The sequence below is a fragment of the Mesocricetus auratus genome, unplaced genomic scaffold, assembly GCF_017639785.1.
Source record: "Mesocricetus auratus isolate SY011 unplaced genomic scaffold, BCM_Maur_2.0 Super-Scaffold_100018, whole genome shotgun sequence".
NCBI lineage: Eukaryota > Metazoa > Chordata > Mammalia > Rodentia > Cricetidae > Mesocricetus > Mesocricetus auratus.
Window position 1 is genome coordinate 4,675,375 of NW_024429199.1, and position 19,200 is coordinate 4,694,574.

The 19,200-nt window shown below is 42.2% G+C and overlaps 1 protein-coding gene across 1 annotated transcript in view; it reads right to left on the reverse strand.

Moving 5' to 3' along the window:
* The window catches only part of Lama4 (laminin subunit alpha 4), a 139,250-nt gene that overhangs the window by 6,591 nt on the left and 113,459 nt on the right, over positions 1-19,200 (reverse strand). The window contains exons 26-37 of the mRNA XM_040758219.1: positions 18,301-18,439; positions 17,742-17,879; positions 16,535-16,668; positions 15,454-15,618; positions 14,559-14,706; positions 10,377-10,567; positions 8,350-8,539; positions 6,983-7,138; positions 6,021-6,180; positions 2,821-2,951; positions 1,041-1,134; positions 561-680 (exon numbers count right to left, since the gene is read on the reverse strand). Coding sequence (XP_040614153.1) covers positions 561-680; positions 1,041-1,134; positions 2,821-2,951; positions 6,021-6,180; positions 6,983-7,138; positions 8,350-8,539; positions 10,377-10,567; positions 14,559-14,706; positions 15,454-15,618; positions 16,535-16,668; positions 17,742-17,879; positions 18,301-18,439 — 1,766 coding nt within the window. The remainder of the gene's footprint in view (positions 1-560; positions 681-1,040; positions 1,135-2,820; positions 2,952-6,020; positions 6,181-6,982; positions 7,139-8,349; positions 8,540-10,376; positions 10,568-14,558; positions 14,707-15,453; positions 15,619-16,534; positions 16,669-17,741; positions 17,880-18,300; positions 18,440-19,200) is intronic.

Sequence of the window (19,200 nt, forward strand, 5' to 3'; positions counted from 1 at the left end):
GAAACCTCTTGTAGGGAGTGCCAGTCCGTTTGAGCAACGTAACTTATGGTCTGCAGCTGTTTTCTCAACTCAGGCGAATTCTAGGCAGGGGAAGTATGGGTTCTTTCCTATCGTGTAAGGGGAGATGGTCAGTAAACTTTAATCCTCAAGGTTTGCAGGTCCTGAAGCATCATCACTCATGAATGAGTGTTCTCTGTAGTGTTTGTGTACATTAGAGGCTATTTAAAGGAGAAAGAGGGAAAGAGGAGATAAAAGTAAACGTGGCAAGATGGACTGGTGTCTCCTGGTGAGCAAGCTGAGTCTTATGTTATTAATCTTGAATGAGGAGTTAGTTATAAGTTTTGGCACTTTACACCCCCCTCTCTCCCTTCCCCCTCCAGTGCTGGGATCAAAGTCAGCACTTTGCAGTTCTCCCCTATTAGGGACCACTGCATATAAAATCCTTTGAATTTTTAGGTGTTATGACAACACATGTCTCAATTTTTAATATAACAACAACAGTATGAAAGCTTACTGGTTTTCCTGGATTTGGAAGCCTGTCACTTCTGGGAAGTGCTTACCTGGAACACCTCCAACAAACACAGGCTCCCTGTGATCCACTGGCTTTGGATTCAATGGTCCAACCACATGGTTCACTTCAGAATCCACATCCAACTGAACCACGTTTGAATCTCTAATAACTGAGAGACAGGAGAAAGATTGGTCATGCATGGTATAGGGGTATTATCACAACACCAAATACATTCCAGAATAAAAATCCCTATACTTCTTTATCATTGAAAACATCAACAATATCTAAAGCATATCTAATTGATCCACTGTGGTGACATTTTCCTTAACCATGAGCACTATTAGTTTTTGCTCCAAAATTTCCATGTCTTGTATTTTGGCAGCATTCATATTCTTGCATTCAGTACACATAGTGTAGTCTGATGATACTGCGTTCTTTCTTCTTGTCATCTTTCAGGTGTCATAGAAGGTCGCATCAGCCCCCGTGTGCTGTGCGGCCTCAGGCTTGCACAGGACACTTCGGGTCTCACCTGTGATTCTGTGCCATCTGCCATCACAGAGGTTCTGCTTGGGAGTTACTGAGGTAGAAAAGTCTCTGACGCCATTGTTGACTTTCACTATGACCTGCACAGATGGGGCATGTGGTAGAGTTAGTTGACTTTCTCATTATCCTGGTAGAGCTGAACTCCATAACTGATTTACCACCACAGAGAAGCAGTACTTTGAGTAAATGCCCGTGCATGATTACATTTGCAATGTGAACACAAGGGGTCACTCTTTGACAGGTGATAGGAAGAGTCTAAGTTAAAATAGTTCAAATCTTTGGAGAGAGAACAAAATTATTCTACTGGAGAGAACATAGAGGAGTGGAAAGAACAGTAACAGAACAGTTTTACTGAGTTAACAGAGCACTTTCTATTATACAAAGTAATAGAACAGTTTTACTGAGTTAACAGAGCACTTTCTATTATACAAAGCAGGGCGCCTGGGAGTAGTCAACCAGTGCAAAACAAACGCAGTGTACTTTTGTGGAGTCTCTCTCTGTCTCTCTGTCTCTCTGTCTCTCTGTCTCTCTGTCTCTCTGTCTCTCTCTCTCTCTCTCTCTCTCTCTCTCTCTGGCAATTTTGTCTTTGTGATCTTTTGCTTGTTTGTTTTTTAATTTTTTTTAAAGAGAGAAGAACACAAAGTTGGGTGCACAGAGAGAGGGGGAGAATCTTGGGGAAGCCGAGGGAGGACATCACGATCAAAATACAGTGAATGAGTTTTTTCAATCAGAAATGGAAAATAAAAGATACTGTTGAGGGGAATGGACTTTCAAGCCAAATCATAGCTTCCATTTATCTACTTTCTGCCCCATTATTCTCAGACACAAAATAATAGTGTTAATACTATGCACATCCTTGAGATGACAGGAGGCCTAAGCCAACTCACTCATATTAGAATAGTACTCGATACCTAGTAACTAATATGTATAACATATGTAGTGTATATTATGTACTAATATATAACACTAACATATAATGCATATTACACAACATGCACATGTAATATATGATAACATATAACAATACATAACATATATATCACACAATATATTATATATTACATATGCATACAATTATATACATTACATACATATTATATTATATATATTACATATGATATATAATTATATATTTATACACACACAATGATGCTGGGGATTCATTTCAGGACCCTATGAAAGTTGTTTTATCTTTAATCCTTTAATTGAGTACATTAGAACCAAAATAAAACTTAGTTATATTAAGTTTGAGGCATAATGAAAATATTATTTTCCTTTAAACTTATTTGAACATGTTCCTGAATATTTTTTAGTAATATCTTAGGATGAATGTGGTGTTTAACTACAATTAATACAAATTTCTAGTAACTAAGAATAATATCTATGTACATGTGTATATATACACACATCTATGATAAGCATATAAGTATTTAGAAAGATGCTTTCACACTTGTGGACGTTAAGAAGTGGATATATTTTTACCTTCTATTTGCTGAAAAGTTTTCTTCTAATTCTTTTATTAAAATGTCATGCTGTTATTTATTGGTAATCTTTTGGTACCTTTGGCATATTTTCATGTCTCTATTCTAATCAACTCTCGGCACACCAATGTGAATACATGCATTGCACATACTTAAATCTCATGTTCAGTTTTCCTCTTTTTTCCCATTAGAAAGGCAGATGGAATAACTCTGTGAAATACATCTGCTGCTTTACATCAGCACTCTAGGTCAGACAAGATAGACTGTTAATTCTCAGCACACTACCTGCCCATTTTTTATGTGCACGTTCAGGTATTCTCCGTTGACACTGTGGCCATGGACAAGGGTTCCAGAACTGCTCCGGGGACGGATTTCGAATGCTATTTCAAACTTTAATCCAATATTGAAAGACTCATCTGCAGATAGAAATATAAATTACCCAGAAGAGAAAAATAAATTTTCTACCTATGGTGTGACTTTGTGAGGACAACACACTAAACGTACTCCCTATGCTGTGAGAGTTTAGGGCAGTGGCATTCCAGCCAGCAGAACCATTTGTTCTTTTAAGATAGAGAGGATGGCAGGATGGCTAAGTAGATAGAGCACTTGCTGTATAAGCCAGCCAACCTGAGTTCCATCCTTGGAACACATGTAAAGGTGGTAGAAAAGAACCAACTGTGATCTTACACATGTGCTGTGGCGTGTGCCCCCATCACGCACACACATAGTACATACAACACACACACACACACACACAAACGGTAATAAATAAAAGTGAGATGGGTAGGACAATTTGGGCAATGGATGGAATCTGAAGACACATATCATACATACATAATTTTACAAAAAGGAGGGCAGGAAAGTCTGTGCAGAGACTATAATTTGAAGTCAAGTACAGAGGCTGGAAAACTTGGGGAGCCTGATGAAGTGGCTCTGGATGGTTTTTGGGTATGCCTAGCTGGTTCCACATGGAAGGTGGGGAGCCCTGCCTAGAGGCCTCCAGTATGCAAATATGGAAGACAGATGTTACATTGTAACCACTGAAGAGGTCTGATTAACTGTATTTTAAAAACAATTTTAACCCCAAAATTAACTGGTGCTAGTATTTAGAAATTGTTACTGTGGTGACCTAAGACATTGCTTATTAAGAATAGTCCAGTGGGGGTGGAGGCAGAGAAATGGTTTCATTGATTAAAAGCATCGGCTGTTCTTTCAAAAGACCCGGGTTCAATTCCCAGCACTCACATAGCACTCACAATCATCTAATCCCAAGGGACCTAGCACCATTTCTGGATTCTGTGGATGCCAGGCATGCATGTGGTGGGCAAACACGCATACACATAAAATAAATCTTAAAAAAGAAAAAGGGAAAAGAACAGCCGTGGGGCTAAGAGATGGCTCAGCCGTTAAGAGGGTGTGCTACCCTTCTGAGGAGTTCAGCTCCTAGCAGTAACACTGGGCAGCTCACAACCATCTGTAACTCCAGCTCCAGGGGATCAGACACCCTCTTTTGACATCTGCACTCATGTGCACCCCCCAACATCCCCATACATATACAATTAAAGGCTCATTGCAAGCCTAGGCATTGTAATAGTGTCTACTTGACAATTTCCTCATAGACAACTTAAAATTTTATTTCCCAACACATTTCTTTCTTCCTTCCTTCCTTCCTTCCTTCCTTCCTTCCTTCCTTCCTTCCTTTCTTTCCTTCTTTCTTTCTGTTTTTAGTCAGGGTCTGTTTGTGTAGCCCTGGCTGCCTGGAACTTGCTGTGCAGACCAGGCTGGCCTTGAACTCATGGAGATCCTGAGAATGCTGGGATTAAAGGTGTGCACCACCATGCCCAGCCCTCCTGGTATTAGATAATGCTCAGAACACAAATTATACAGTTGGTTATATATTTCAAACTGTCCAAACTTCAGAATTCTTTAAAGACTAAGAAACTTGAGGGTATGTTTTAGTAGGAGTAAATGGGAATGGGCAGGGAGGGAAAGCAAAATCCTGAGGTAGACAGAGGGCAACTGCCTCCAGTCACATTCTACTGGACACGAGTGGTTCTTTAAGAAAGTGTACCTGGTTACATCATGGTTTCTTTATCAGAGGTTGTGCAAAATCCCTGGTGGTTATTTTATCAAATCCATTAAGGAATGGTTAATCCTTTATATTTGTAGCATGTTTGTTGCTGTGGGTTAGATGGAGCCTGGGTATAGTCTCCTAGGATTTCTTTTTTCTGTTTTTTTGGAACTGTTACAGTCCATCACCCAGCACACACACTGCCCTACTGAAGGTGTGCACAGAGTGTCCTCCAGGTGGTGTGCACAGACTGCCCTCCAGGTGGTGTACACACACTGCCCTCCAGGTGGTGTGCACAGACTGCCCTCCAGGTGGTGTACACACACTGCTCTCCAGGTGGTGTGTACAGACTGCCCTCCAGGTGGTGTGTACAGAGTGCCCTCCAGGTGGTGTGTACAGAGTGCCCTCCAGGTGGTGTGTACAGAGTGCCCTCCAGGTGGTGTACACACACTGCCCTCCAGGTGGTGTACACACACTGCCCTCCAGGTGGTGTGTACAGAGTGCCCTCCAGGTGGTGTGTACAGAGTGCCCTCCAGGTGGTGTGTACAGAGTGCTCTCCAGGTGGTGTGCACACACTGCCCTCCAGGTGGTGTACACACACTGCCCTCCAGGTGGTGTGTACAGAGTGCTCTCCAGGTGGTGTGCACACACTGCCCTCCAGGTGGTGTGTACATAGAGCTGGGGGAGGCAGTGTATTTTCTCTCTGTGGGGACAACAGTTCATACTAACAAACAAGAAAACTTGGAGGACAAAGGTGGCCAAGAGCTGACATAGACCAGATCACATGACGGTGGGCAAAGTTCTGCGTGAAGATGGTCTGCACCCAAAAGTTTGGCTGATGCGAGCAACAAGGATAGGCGCTGGATATTTGGTTTGAAACAGCAGAGGGGATAACAGTGGACAGGGATGAGGGACATTACAGGGATAAGGTTGGCATTATTGAATTTTAACTTTGGCTTAAAATTCCCTGTCAAGTGTCTCCAGGAAGAAAGCATTTCAGGACTCATGCTTTTGGCAGACATCATTGTCTTCATCTATTACGTTGCTATAGCAGGGTACCTGCCACTGGTTGATTTATAAAGAAAGGAGGTTTGTTCCACTCACAGTCCCGGAGGCTGGGAAGCAGAGAGTATGGTGGCAGCGTGTTGAGGCTCTCACTGCAGAAGTGGGAGGGTGTGTGGATGTGCGCACAGGGAATGAGGAGAGGGACCAGGGTTTCTTTGTAACAACTCACTCTGTTGGTGAACAGCGCCGTTTTCAAAGAGAGAGAGTTCTCTCACACAGAAGAGCATGGATATTTCTAATAATTCTACCCCTCACAGGCCCCCATTCTGGATGTTTTGCACTGAGGAGCAAGCTTTAGTTCGAGTTTAGGCAGGGGCCAACCGTAATCACGCCAGAGCGGTCACATTACCTAGAACCACATAGCCTCCTTCTGTTGAAAAGTAGGTTCCTGTTTCCATTGGCCCTTCAAAGCACGGGGTCACGCTAAATGTCTGAGAGGCGGAGGTGAGGGAGGCACCATTGAGCTGCAGATTGCCAAGGCAGCCACTGAAACTGTACACGGAGTTAATCTGAAAGAAGGAGAGGTCATTTAAAATCGCCCCGCCCAGCGCTAGATGCATCATGGGAAAACAAACCCGTGAGTCTTGAGAGAAAGAGATATCCCTTGTTCATTTTACCTTTCCCAATGATCAGTATTGCTCCAGGTAACCAACTTTTAACTAATTCATCGAAGCTGGGATTTTTGTATTTTGTAACATCAGCATGTAGTAATTAAGCAATGGAAATGTTTCCATAGGCTGTGACAAAATAATCAAATCTATGTTTGTGTCTAAGATAAATTAAGCCCTTTGATACCTTCCTTTCACTGAGAATCATTTTAAAAACACGTAATGGTTACAATTCAATTCACAAAAATGTTTCTTGTATTCTCAATTCTTCTACTTATACCCACATTCTTTGCATATTTAAAAACTGTATGAGAAAGGAAAAAAATTGAACTGAATTAAAATGAGCTAAAGGGTTTTTCTGTTTTGTTTTTTTTTCTCACTCAGTAGTATAGTGGAATCACTTGCTCTCTGGTCTTGGTGTAGCTTTACATAAAAATTATAGGTACTTGCAGAACTAAAGAGGTGCCCTGGAGTTTCATGACCTACCAAGTTTTTTTTCATCTCATTTCTGCTTTAAAAATCAAAAGGTGACAGCTGACTTTGTAATGCCCCAGGGCAGACAGGACGCCCAAGGGACAGCCTAGGGTGCTTCTCCTGCAAACCCCCTTCACTTTTGCTAGCTTCCTACTCTGACATGAGGGCTTGGAATCAGCCATCTTCCCGTTCAAGGGTCAGTGACTTAGTCTTGCCACAGCTGGCTTACCTGGATGTTTTTCACAGCCCTTCCAGGAGCCACTCCTCCCAAATAAATGGGACCCTTGATTTTCCAGGCAGCCCCACTTGGAGGAAGGCTTTCTTCTAGGACTCGCAGACCATCAATGACCAGTCGGCCACTGCTCCTTTCCCGAATAAATATCACCTGGATAAAGAGGAGGAGAATAGCTTGGCTTAGCAAAGGCCACAAAATGGGGAAGGTGGTTTTGTCTACCCTCCTAACCCTGGTATTGCAATGCTGTGGGAAGGTACAGAAAGTTCTTAAAATTGTGAACCCATCTCTGAATGTCTCAGCCTTCTTGCTTCCTCTTTGTATGCTTTTGGCTGTCTTGTTCTTGGAGTGCCAGAAACTTTATCCCTTGATTCTTGGTCCCAGTGCAGATGTCTTTATTATGAACTGTCTCTAGCTTCCTTACTTTTTGTATTCTGATTTTTTGTCTAGCTCTCCTTGGGTTTACCACTTCATGTGTTACAGCAAATGTTCACCTGTTTTCTTATCTCTAGATTTAATGACTTAAAGCTATAGGTTTCATCTCTGAGTGCAGGCTATATTTTTGGCAGGAACTTTAGGAAGTTCCTCCGAGCTGACCAGCTATTGGGGGATATTCATACACTGCATAAAGTGTATTGCTGTGATTGGTGTGATAAAATGCTAAACAGCCAATAGCTAGGTAGGAGAGATAGGTGGGACTTCTGGGCAGAGAGAGATTTCTGGGAGGAAGAAAGAGGATGGACAGTATGGAGAGATGAGGTAATGAGTCACCCAACAGAACATAGATTAAAAAATAGGTGTTAATTTAAATTATAAGAACTAGTTAGGAACAAGCCTAAGCTAAGGCCAAGCTTTTATAATTAATAATAAGTCTCTATGTCATTATTTGTGAGCTGGTGGCCCAAAGAAAAATCCTTCTACAGCCAGCGGCATCGTACAGTTAAGTATATAGTGTACTACTCCTGCCATTCCACACCCGCTGGCTACCTTAAGTGTTAAGTACTCCCCATTGGAAGAGTCTGTCTTCCAAGTGGTTTACTCACTTCATAGCTCCTGTAGGTTACTTTTAAAAGAAATACAGTGATAGTTATCAAAAATTCATTAGAAACCAAACTTTTGCTCATGCTGATTACTGGGATTTTGGCTAAAATAATTACTATCAGCCTGTGATTATCTAAATATATGATTCAAGACTTTTAAAATAGGAAACTGATAAATTCTTATAATTGAACTCTGGGTGCATAGCCTCAGAATCTGAGCATGGTCATTCCTATTAGGCCAGTAGTATAGAATCAGCCCTAATCTGGGGGGGGGGGCAATGACCAGCATTTGCTGACAGTGCTATTTCTCTGCACTCGACTTACATCATGCCACAGTCCATCATTGTATTTGTCTTGGCTCCTAATCTTCAGTTTCTTGTGGCCAACATTAAACATGAAGACCAAGCGGCCATGAGCCAAGAACAGAGTCATGAAATCATTCTCTTCCTGATCCGAGACATAGAAAATCATCCCATGTGAGGAACGGGTCTTCAGACGAATGGAAAACTGAGATCTGTAAAGGAAAAGAGAAGCCACCATATGTAAGGTGAGGCTCAGAATAATATTTCAAAATGAAATTTCAAAGCAATACAGTCCAAGACAGAATTGCCATTCTATCTAGTCCAAACAGCTTCATTCTAATTGTCCATGACTACGAGCTAATGAATTTAATTGGGTAAGCATGGTTACCTCAATGCAAACTCCTATCTAGGTCTATTCTAGAAGCTTCAGGCCCAGGGTACCCCATGCATGTGCATCTCTACTTTTCTCTAGAGGTCTGTTACACGTTTAACAAAGTCTTATCTTGTTTATGAACCTTATGGTGTCTGTGATAGCTAATCTTGGTTGTCAATTTGATTGTCTGGAATGAACTAAAACTCAAGCAGCTGGGCATACCTGTGAGGGATTTTTCTTAACTGGATTATTTGAAATGGGAAGACCCACCCTAAATCTGGGTCTTTTGAGGTCAGAAGATCTGTCTCCCCCTCTTATGGAGGCTGCTGATACAATGAGACATGTATCATTGCTTGCTCTCAGTCTTGCTGGCAAGTTCGTCTGTCCGGCTGCGGAGGTCTCCTTTGTTGATACGAGAGCCTACTTCTTTGGGACTGTGACACAGATCAAAGACCAGCTGAGACAGCTGGCCTCATGGGTGGAACAATTACTGGGTTCTGTGCCTTTCCGTTGGAGACAGCCATTGTTTTACTAGCCAGACCGAAGCCTGTAAGTCACTCTAACAAATCCTCTTTTTATCCTTATGTTGTCATCCTATCAGTTCTGTTCCTTTAAATCAATGGTTCTCAACCTTCCTAATGCTGTAACCCTTTAATACAGTTCCTCAGTTGTGTGACCTACAACCATAAAATTATTTTTGTTGCTACTTCACAACTGTAATTTTGCTACTGTTATGAATCATAATGTAAACATATGTTTTTTGACGGTCTTAGGTGACCCCTGTGAAAGGGTCCTTCCACCCTCAAAGGGGTCTTGACCCACAGGTCAAGAACCACTGCTCTAGAGAATCCTATCTAATAAAATTAGTAAACACCCAAAACGAACATGTTAACTTATCTCTGTGAATATAAATAGCAACAAGTGATTAACATGCATAGAGACAATTTCACAGAAATATCATTTATCTACATAAATCACAGACTAAGGACCCGCTCAGTGGAAGGGTATAGAGTCTATACCACTGACAAATATCACATGTCAAAAACAGCCATGGGGGTGGGGGTGTTGTGGAAATGTGTATGAAGAAACCTGCCTAGAACTTCAGCTCCGAGTGTGGGTAAGACACACTTATCAAGTCTCCTTCATGAAGAATATGAAAACACTGATTCTGCCTGCTGGTACACAAACACTATGAAAATGAATCCTTAACAACAAGGAGTCATTAGAGATTTGTGAAGAAGTAAATGGTGTGTGAGGCAGATGGAGGGCCGCAGATGTGTAGGAACAGTGCATTTTCTGTGTTCTTGATCTCTAGAAGTTTGGGCGCATTCTCGTTCGTAATCTGAATGCAATTTATGTGGGGGAGAGGAGGTGGCATCAAGTCAGCTGATGCGCCATTCAGCGCTGTCCCTGATTAAGATGCTTCTTCTTTGGGCAACTTTGGTGAAATCAAAATGCTGTTTTCTGTCCACTTGGAGAGAAAGTGTGAGCACAATTTCTTGGAAAGCAGGAATCATGTGCTGCTTAGTATATACTTACACACACACACACACACACACACACACACACACACACACACACACACACGCCCCAGAATTAAGGAGACATATGAAGGAAAGGCAGAACAAGGATGGAGCACGGCATGAAGTTTCTAGAAGGACAGTGCACTCCTTTACTTTTCACCAAAATCTCCTTGCACGTGTTCAAACTCTTGGCGGCTGTTGGCTGTGCCTCCATATTGATAGGCATGTTCTATCACTCTGGGGCTGTTGGAGAGGTGGCAGTGAGAGTCTCTTTGAGTCTTCCGTTCTAGAAACTTCAGGCCAACAGGATCCCATGAAGAAAGTTCATCCTTATTTTTCTCTCCCTATAGGAAACAAGTGAAATGAGAGATGCAATGTCTTTATCCTTAATAAGAATATAAAATTAGCCTAGCGGCTATTTCTTGTGAGTTTTCTATCCATGAAATAGCAGACTGTTTTTCCTTCTAGCACCATAAACAAGTAACAGCAACAGTAACCACACAGCATGTCAGCAGACCCAGAATTCTGTGGTCGTAAAATAGCACGCAAGCTCAGCTTTAGAGATAACTACCCTATCACTCAAACCAAACGCACATCTTAAATAATAGTGACCAATGGGAAAGTTGGCAATAAAATAGCCTTGAGAGAATCAATTCATAAAATCTTCACATAGCCATAACATCACATTAACACACAGTATGCTGTGTATAAAAAGTTAAGATTTTGGGGCTGGAAAGAGGGTTTAGTGGTTAAGAGCACTGGCTTCTCTTCCAGAGGCCCTGGATTTGGTTCCCAGCACCCACACAACAGCTCACAGCAGTCATTAGCTCTAGTTCCAAGAGATCTCCTTGGGCACCAGACATGTACATGGTGCATAGACACGCATGCAGTCAGAACACTCATACACATAAAATAGGTAAACCTTTAAAAAGCTTGAAAATATTTAAGATTATTTTTTAGTGACAGGTTATATAAGGAAATTTTTGTGTGACAGAACCAATATGGAACAGCATTTTAAAATATCGTCTTTTTCTTTGATGACTTGTTGTGCCTTTCAAATTGTCCTGCTGGCACTACAATGCAGGGTTGTGAAACTACTGGCTAATACTTTTTTTAAAAAAAATATTTATTTATTTATTGTGAACACAACATCTTGCTTCCATTATGTCTGCACACCAGAAGAGGACACCAGATCTCATTACAGATGGTTGTGAGCCACCATGTGGTTGCTGGGAATTGAACTCAGGACCTCTGGAAGGGCAGTCAGTGCTCTGAACCTCTGAGCCATCTCTCCATCCCTACTTAATGATGGTTTGGTGTTTATTTCTGAGCCAGAATAAAAGTATGAATAAAATTAAGTATGTAATAATTTATTCACTACTTAAGCAAACATTTACTGGACAGGTAGAGGCAGACATGAAAGAAATCAATGTAGGTGCTATGTGGTGGGGACTAGAAAGTGAGAGATAACTGTTGGTTTTTAAGAACTGATAATCAGTTTGGAGAAGCAGGTCTACAAAAAGAAACTGGGCATCAGTTTGGTGACAGAGAGAAAGGTCTTTAGATGAGCTGGAGGTAGAGTTTTGCGTTTAGGCAACCAGTAGCCACACAGGTTTTAAAGCAGGGAGTGGCTGGATCTGATCTACTCAGGAAGCAATAGGAGAAATGTTTGGCATCAGGGAGGGCTGGAGAGCCTGGCAAGATGTTTAGCATTATTTCCCCTCTCCTGAACTCCTGCTGAAGTGTCAGACCTATACACATTTAAACAAACAAACAACTCTACAGTTGTTCTGGGAATCAGCAGAACAAAGCACTGTAGGGTTTTTGGAAACTCCACGCTGATTAGAAAGAATCTCATGCGAGCAAAGAAACTTCTAAGTAATACTTTGCCTTTGCCAGGGTGATTTCTTTCTTTGAGAGCATGAGTTACAACCCTACTAGTGGTGTGAACTTTAATTCATCACCATTTTATGTGAGCCAGATAAGAGCAAAGACAAAGGAGGCAATTGTGATAAGGACAAGGGGGGGTTCTCATGCAGTCCAAGAGAGGACATAGCAGGAAGCGGGGACTGGACAGAATCTAGGTGCTTCCTTTGCGGAGGCTTCTGGTATCTCAGTGCACGTGCTTGCTCTCTCTCTACCCCCTCCCTCCCTCTCTCTTTCTTCTCTCCTCTCCTCTCCTCTTCTCTCCTCTCTCCCCCTTTCCTCCCTTCCCCTCTCATCTCTTCTTCCCTTCAGGGCAGTTTTCTGGCTTTTATTCTTTCTAGAAAGCTCCTTTCTGTGCTGGAAGAGTGGTTGGCCAGATACCCACAGTGAACAAACTGTTTACAATTATGTTATAAATGAAAATGTCTCAGTTCATCTTAAAGTATATCTTAAAACTGAAAAAAAAACTTTAAGCCTGGAACATAGTTTTTAAAGACACTATTCTCATGGAGAAACACAAAATCAGTCTTACCTCTTTGGGAACATGATTTGCCTTAATCCAGTAATTCTATCTCTTGGAATCTATTCTAAAATTTATTCAACTAAGCATTCAGAAGAAATGATTGTGAAAATAAATTGTTATAATCCAGACCCTTTAATGCAGCCTTGATAGAAATTCAAACCAGGGTTGGATGTGGTGGCACACACCTTTAATCTCAGCACTTTTGGGAGGAAGAGCAGGCAGATCTCTGTGAGTTCAAGGTCATCCAGGGCTACATAGAGAGATTCTGCCTCAAACAAACATACATACATTCATTTAAACCAGAGACGGCAAGTTTTTCTTGGTAGCTAGTGAAGACACATCTACATAAACTACATGAATCTTGGTAGTTACACTTTATCCTGAATGGGAAAAGAACAACCAGAAAATGGCAAAAAGTATGTATAGTACTTGTGAGAGACAGCAGGTAGGCTACGGTACAGAATAGGCAATCAAGTTCAGTCTCACTGAGTAGAGGAGAGGTCCCTACAGCAGGACAGAGGAAAATGGTGCACATATCTGAGAGAACTCTAAGGTGGGCACTGATGTGACCCAGTTTGGGAAATGGGCCAGAGGGGGAGAAGAGTCAGAGAGATGAGCAGTGAAAGAGATGAGCAGAATGAATGGGTATTGGTCACACGGGGCCTATCGGGAACTGGAGGCACTTGGGTCTTTCTTCTGAGTGCACTGGGGTGGGGGTATTTTGGTTAGAGGAGTGCCTGGTATGGTTTTACACACAGGAGGGTCTGGATGCTATGTCAGGAACAGATGGTAAGGGGACAAAGTAGAAGCAAGGAGCCCTGTTTGGAAGCTGTTGCAGTAGCAGGAACATTGACAGGAACATGTACCAAGAAGGACACGGGGAGCATTAGACTGAGAGAATGGGGAGGGACCAGGGCTTTCATTTGCCATGGAACCAAATAATGTGCATGAGTAAATAAGAACAACAGTGGTCAGAGATGAAATTTTACAGCTCAGTGTTTATCAAAGGAGCAGTTCATTTCCAACTGTGTACAGAGGGGGAAGACAAAGGTTGAGAAGGAAAAACAAAGTTTAATGATTTTCATGACTGTGACAAAGGCTTAAAATTATTCCTGAAAGTAGATTATAGTAGACAGCTATAGTGCTAAACATTGTGTGCATGCGCGCGCGCGCGCACACACACACACACACACACGATGGGAGATGTCATTCTGTAAATATGTCTCTCTTATTGGTTGATGAATAAAGCACTGTTGGCCAACAGGGATTCAAGACAGGTGTGACTAGGAGTCAAAGAGAATTCTGGGAAATGTAGTCAAGAGTAGGGAGTTGCCATGTGATCCTGGGGGAAGAGAGGATGCATCAGGATGCCATCCTCGGAAAGATAAGTCCTTATAGAAATATATATTAGTAGTCAAGGGTTAATACTTACGACAGAACTAGCCAATGAGAAGCCCTGGGTATTGGCCGGCAGCGTTGTAACTAAGAGAGTCTCTGTGTGTTACTTGGGGTTGATACAGTACTGGGACCAGGCTGGTGGGAAGAACTCTCAGTGTACACACACACACACACACACACACACACACACACACACACACACACACACACACACTGTTAAGAGCAGATATTTTGATCGCCTTTAATGAAAAGCCATTAGAAGTAGGACTAAACACCTGAGAGCAACTCCGTGCAGCGCAATGATAAGCTGGTGCTTCTGATGCATGGGTACCCGCGGCAGCAAGAGCAGGTTCTACAAAGCAAGAACCCGCTTCCACGTGGGCACACGTGTCAGTGAGAGCAGGTTCTACAAAGCAACAGTGGCTCTCTGCAGTGGTAAGTGTGGAGCATGAGGGCAACTGTGAATTCCGAATGATGTTAGCCGTTACCTGTTTACTTGTTTTAGGCTTTGAGGAATTTTTTCCTTTCTTGTGAAGGAGAAGCAATGGCGACGACTCAATGGGACACTCATAAAGTGAAGTGTGTACCTTTTCAGAATACCGCTGGAAATCTTCTACTTCCACATCTCTATCCAGCCTGTGGCGTAAGAGGGAAAATCATCCTAAAAATGCTTGTCCATAATTACACAATGAAAACCATGGCAAAAATGTGTGGTGGTGGAAATGTACGAGTGTGTGTGTGTGTGTGTGTGTGCATCAGAGTTGGTGTGATAGATCCTTGCCTATCTTAATACGAATACTACAGTTATCATTCAGTCAACTAACACTACTTTCTGGCATTCCACATTCTGACTGGCAGATGTCTTGCCTCTATTCTCTAGGTGACTAGGGCCATGACTGTGTCTCTTTGTCTGTGTTCAGCTTCTCCCTTGCTTGTTTATGTAACCCCAGAGCCTCTGTTGTTTCTTAAGGACCTAGATCAGCAGCCTTTGAACAAGGATTTTGGTATGTTTACCTGTAGTTTATTAAAAGCTGGCACGAAATAATTGTATCATATTTATATAGCTTGTTACATACCAGGTGCTAAACAAGGAACCTTACTATGTATTGTCTCATAAATTTGTGACAAGCCTACCAAGCAGGCACCCTTGTTATCTGTGTTTTGCAGGTGAAGAAGTGAAGGCTTGCTTAGCACAGCAATACAGGAATTAAAAGGCAAGAGACTTACAATCCCAAGTACGTCAGTTGCTCAAGCACATGAACTTTTAGTTACTATCTGCTAAGGACTGTAAATTTAATAATTACCAATTTTACTAATTTAAACATTTCACCATTGTACTGATTGTTATCAATCAGGCACATTTGTCAATAGAAAATAGCATACCTGGTAAAGTAGGCATTGCTTATGCACCCGGTGAAATTAGCATATTGGGGACTGATGGGTGAGCCGCCAAAATAGAACTTCTTCTCACTTATTTGAGGCTCTTCCGCCTTTGCGTTTGCAGAATTCATGCTCCCAAGTTTGCTTTTGTCTACTACCAGTTCATATCTGCAAGGGAAAGAGTGTTTACACACAGCATATTTTACGCAAACACCGCACTTCACCAGACAGGCAGGAAAGAGTGTTTACACACAGCACATTTTACGCAAACACCGCATTTCACCAGACAGGCAAGTTTTCTCACAGGGCGGAAACGAACCCTCTCCTTAATGAAAAGGCAGATTCCTCAGGAGGCCCGGGAGGAAATGTCTAACTACACCTGTGTGCAAGAAGGGTTCTCCAAGCTGAGGCTGGAGCTTAAGTTTCCACAGAGAGAGTGTTTTAGGGAGAACCAGAGCGCACTGCTGGCAGCCATCACATTTATTCGAGGCCAGTTTCATTGCACAGCACACTGGGGCTAATGATTAGAAACACAGTCTGCAGAAACCGCACCACCTACACAGGAAGACGGGCAGCAGCAGTCCTCAACAGAGGTTTATGTCTTATTTCAAAACATTTTGTTTTATGGGAAAGAAATTCAGTAATATATATATTTTAAATATGAAGCTAGAGCCTTTAAAATGCAGTCACAAATATAACATCCTTTACTGTTTGGATTCAAAATCTAAACGCAACCAGCATTTGTTGAACCCCTTCTGTGTGCAACACACCACACTCTGTTCACCAAGTAGCATAGGTACAGACTGGCGGTGTGTGCTGCCAGGGCAGAGATGAAAACTAATCTTTTAATTAACCCCCCCCCCAACCAAAGAGTCTGCATTTGTTAAGCAAGTTTCTGATGGTTTCTTTGGTATCTCTTGAAAATGAATAGAACCTTTTTGGGAAGAAGGTAAGTTGTTCCTTCCATCTCATTTTGGAACACTAGAAAATCAAGGGCACAGCCTAGGAGTCATGGCGCCTTTGGCAGAAGCACACCCTACAAATAAAGATCCTGGTGGGAAGTACGGGAAGTGAGGAGCCATACTTTGTGGAAGAGACGGAGGTAATGACGAAGTGGGATAGACCGTCATGGTACTGCCTGTCTGCCGACTCAATCTTGGTGCCCTTTACGTCCATGACGACAGTCCCATTGTTCAGTGAAATGGAAAACACGTCAGGCTGAAATGTAAGCACATGTATTGGAATCTCAGGATAAAAACTGGACACGTTTTCAAAAATCCACTTGATGGCATTGCTTAAAGGAACACATGGGTGCAGAAAACTGTCCAGTAGGATAATTTCTGTGAGTAGCAATGACTAAACTCTTTTGCCTATGTTAATGCTGCTCGTGAAAGTAGACATGGTTCAGGGCTGACTCAGTGGGTAAATGTGCTTGCCCTGAAAGCCTGATGACCTGAATTCAGAACCCCAGAATCCGTGTAAAATCCAGATCCAGTAGTGTGTATCTGCAATGCAGTACTACTATAGGGAGATAGGAAACTTAGGTAGGAATATTGCAAACCTGGAGTACACATAGAAGCAGAGAGAGAGAGAGAGAGAGAGAGAGAGAGAGAGAGAGAGAGAGAGAGAGAGAGAGAGAGAGAGATCCTGCTGCTTCAAAACAAAGTGGGGAAGGCAAGAACTGAAGCCTAAGAGTTGTGCTTTGACCTCAACACATGGTAGGATATACCTGTAGTCTCTCTCTCTCTGGTAGGTCAACAACGTTCCAGTGGATGGCCTCATACCCAGGAGTACATGGGCAGCACAAAATGGACTTGGACTTAAGGGGTTTTATGTGTATTAAAAAAGAGGACGCTGGTTGGGGGTGCAGAGGGAGGTAGGATGAAGCAGGAGGAGTTAGGGGAAGAAACATTGTGTGTGTGTGTGTGTGTGTGTGTCTATGACCAAATACATTGTATAACATTCTCAAAGACTTAATAAGACATTATAGTTAAAGTATATGCATTAGTATCTGACAGTCTTCTGTGTATTTGTGAGTCAAAATCTGAATCAAAATTAACTTTTTTTTTTGGTTTTACGGGACAGGGTTTCTCTGTATTGTTTTGGAGGCTGTCGGTCCAGCCTGGCCTCGAACTCACAGAGATCCGCCTGCCTCTGCCTCCCGAGTGCTGGGATTAAAGGCGTGCGCTACCACCGCCCAGCTTCAAAATTAACTTTTAACATTCATAAAATTTGTTTCTGATAGACAAAACAGCTACACAAAGTATCCTCAGAGGAAAACAAATACTTACCCCTGAAGCATAGTAGAATAGTAACCCATTTGGCTGTAGCGTTCGGAAATTGAAACCTCCTTCGAAGCCATCAAAGAAAGATATTTTCTGAGTTGAAGCAATAAAACTCTGCCCATTGAAGTATGCTCTACGAGATATCTGTGTGAGAAAAGGGAAACATAGTGCTTTTGGTAATTATGGAACCTTTATGCCAGTTTTCATATACAAAGAGCCTTGCCTGCTGTGTAAGGAGTTTGTGTTACACGTTTGTTTTTTGCTGGAATTCAGGCTTGCTAGCCTTCCTTCTATGCTCCTATTGCAGCTGGGTTTCAGCTTTCGCATTTCTTACACCCGAGTGACCAATAGGATTTGAGCAACCTCTCTGGGCTTTGGATACCCCATCCGCTGGAAACTGGAGCAGCTGCACAGGTGACGGGAGAGTCCCACAAGCCTGTCTAGTTTAATGAGTTTTCTTTCTCCTGGCAGCAGAGACGAGCCCGGAGAAGCAGCAAAGGATCGATCTAGCTGTAGAAAGCGCTATGTTTACCCGTGAAAAAGCTCTTGACGGAATGGTGCTTACCAGGGAGTCTTCTGGGCATCCATAACCAATGCCTAGGGTTTCTGTCTGCTCCAGTAAATTGAAATCTTTCTTTTGGAACTGGAAACCCTTCATGCATCCCCTGAAGTTGATATCTAGGGGAAGATGTGTTCTTAGGGTCCTGGAAAAGAAAGCAGTCTTCACTGGCTCAGAGGTGCTGATGATGCTACATATACATGTTCATATACATATACATGTTCATATACATATACATATGCATATGTATATATACCTTTCAGAGCTGAGCTTACTTACAAGCACAGTTGCTTTAAAACCATTCATAGACTCATGCTTTTTCTCATAAGCATATAGCTGTGTCAAACCTTTGTGTGTAGTACACTTTGCTCCAAGTAAAGACAACTCGCTTACTTCTTTACAGTTTTCAAAGAATTTTAACTCAGATAATCATTTGCCATTGCTATAACAATCAAGCGGTATACATGGAAATGGTGGTATTTTTAATAGAGTCTTGAGACTGAATTGATGTCTTACAGATAAAAAACCCTGCTATAATTTTATAGAAATTAGAAAAGAAAGTTATTTTCTTACATCATAACTACCAAGTTAGGATTTGAACTTGGGTTTTCAGACATCTACGAATGGGTTTGGCCTTATTTGTAGCATAGTCTAAAGAAGGAAAGCTAGAGGTGGGTCTTAGCGAATGTCAGACTGCTGGGTTCCAGGGCCTATGCAGGTCTGCACCAGATAGGTTCCTAGAGCTGAAAGGAGACGTGGGCGCAACTCCCCACCCCTAACCTGGACGCCATCTCCAGTTGATAGCTACTTGCCAGTGAAAATTAGTTTTCTCCAAATGATTCCCACTGAAGAAACAAACCACTGTTAAGGGAAAGCTCCATGCCCGGGAGTAGATGGTCAACACAA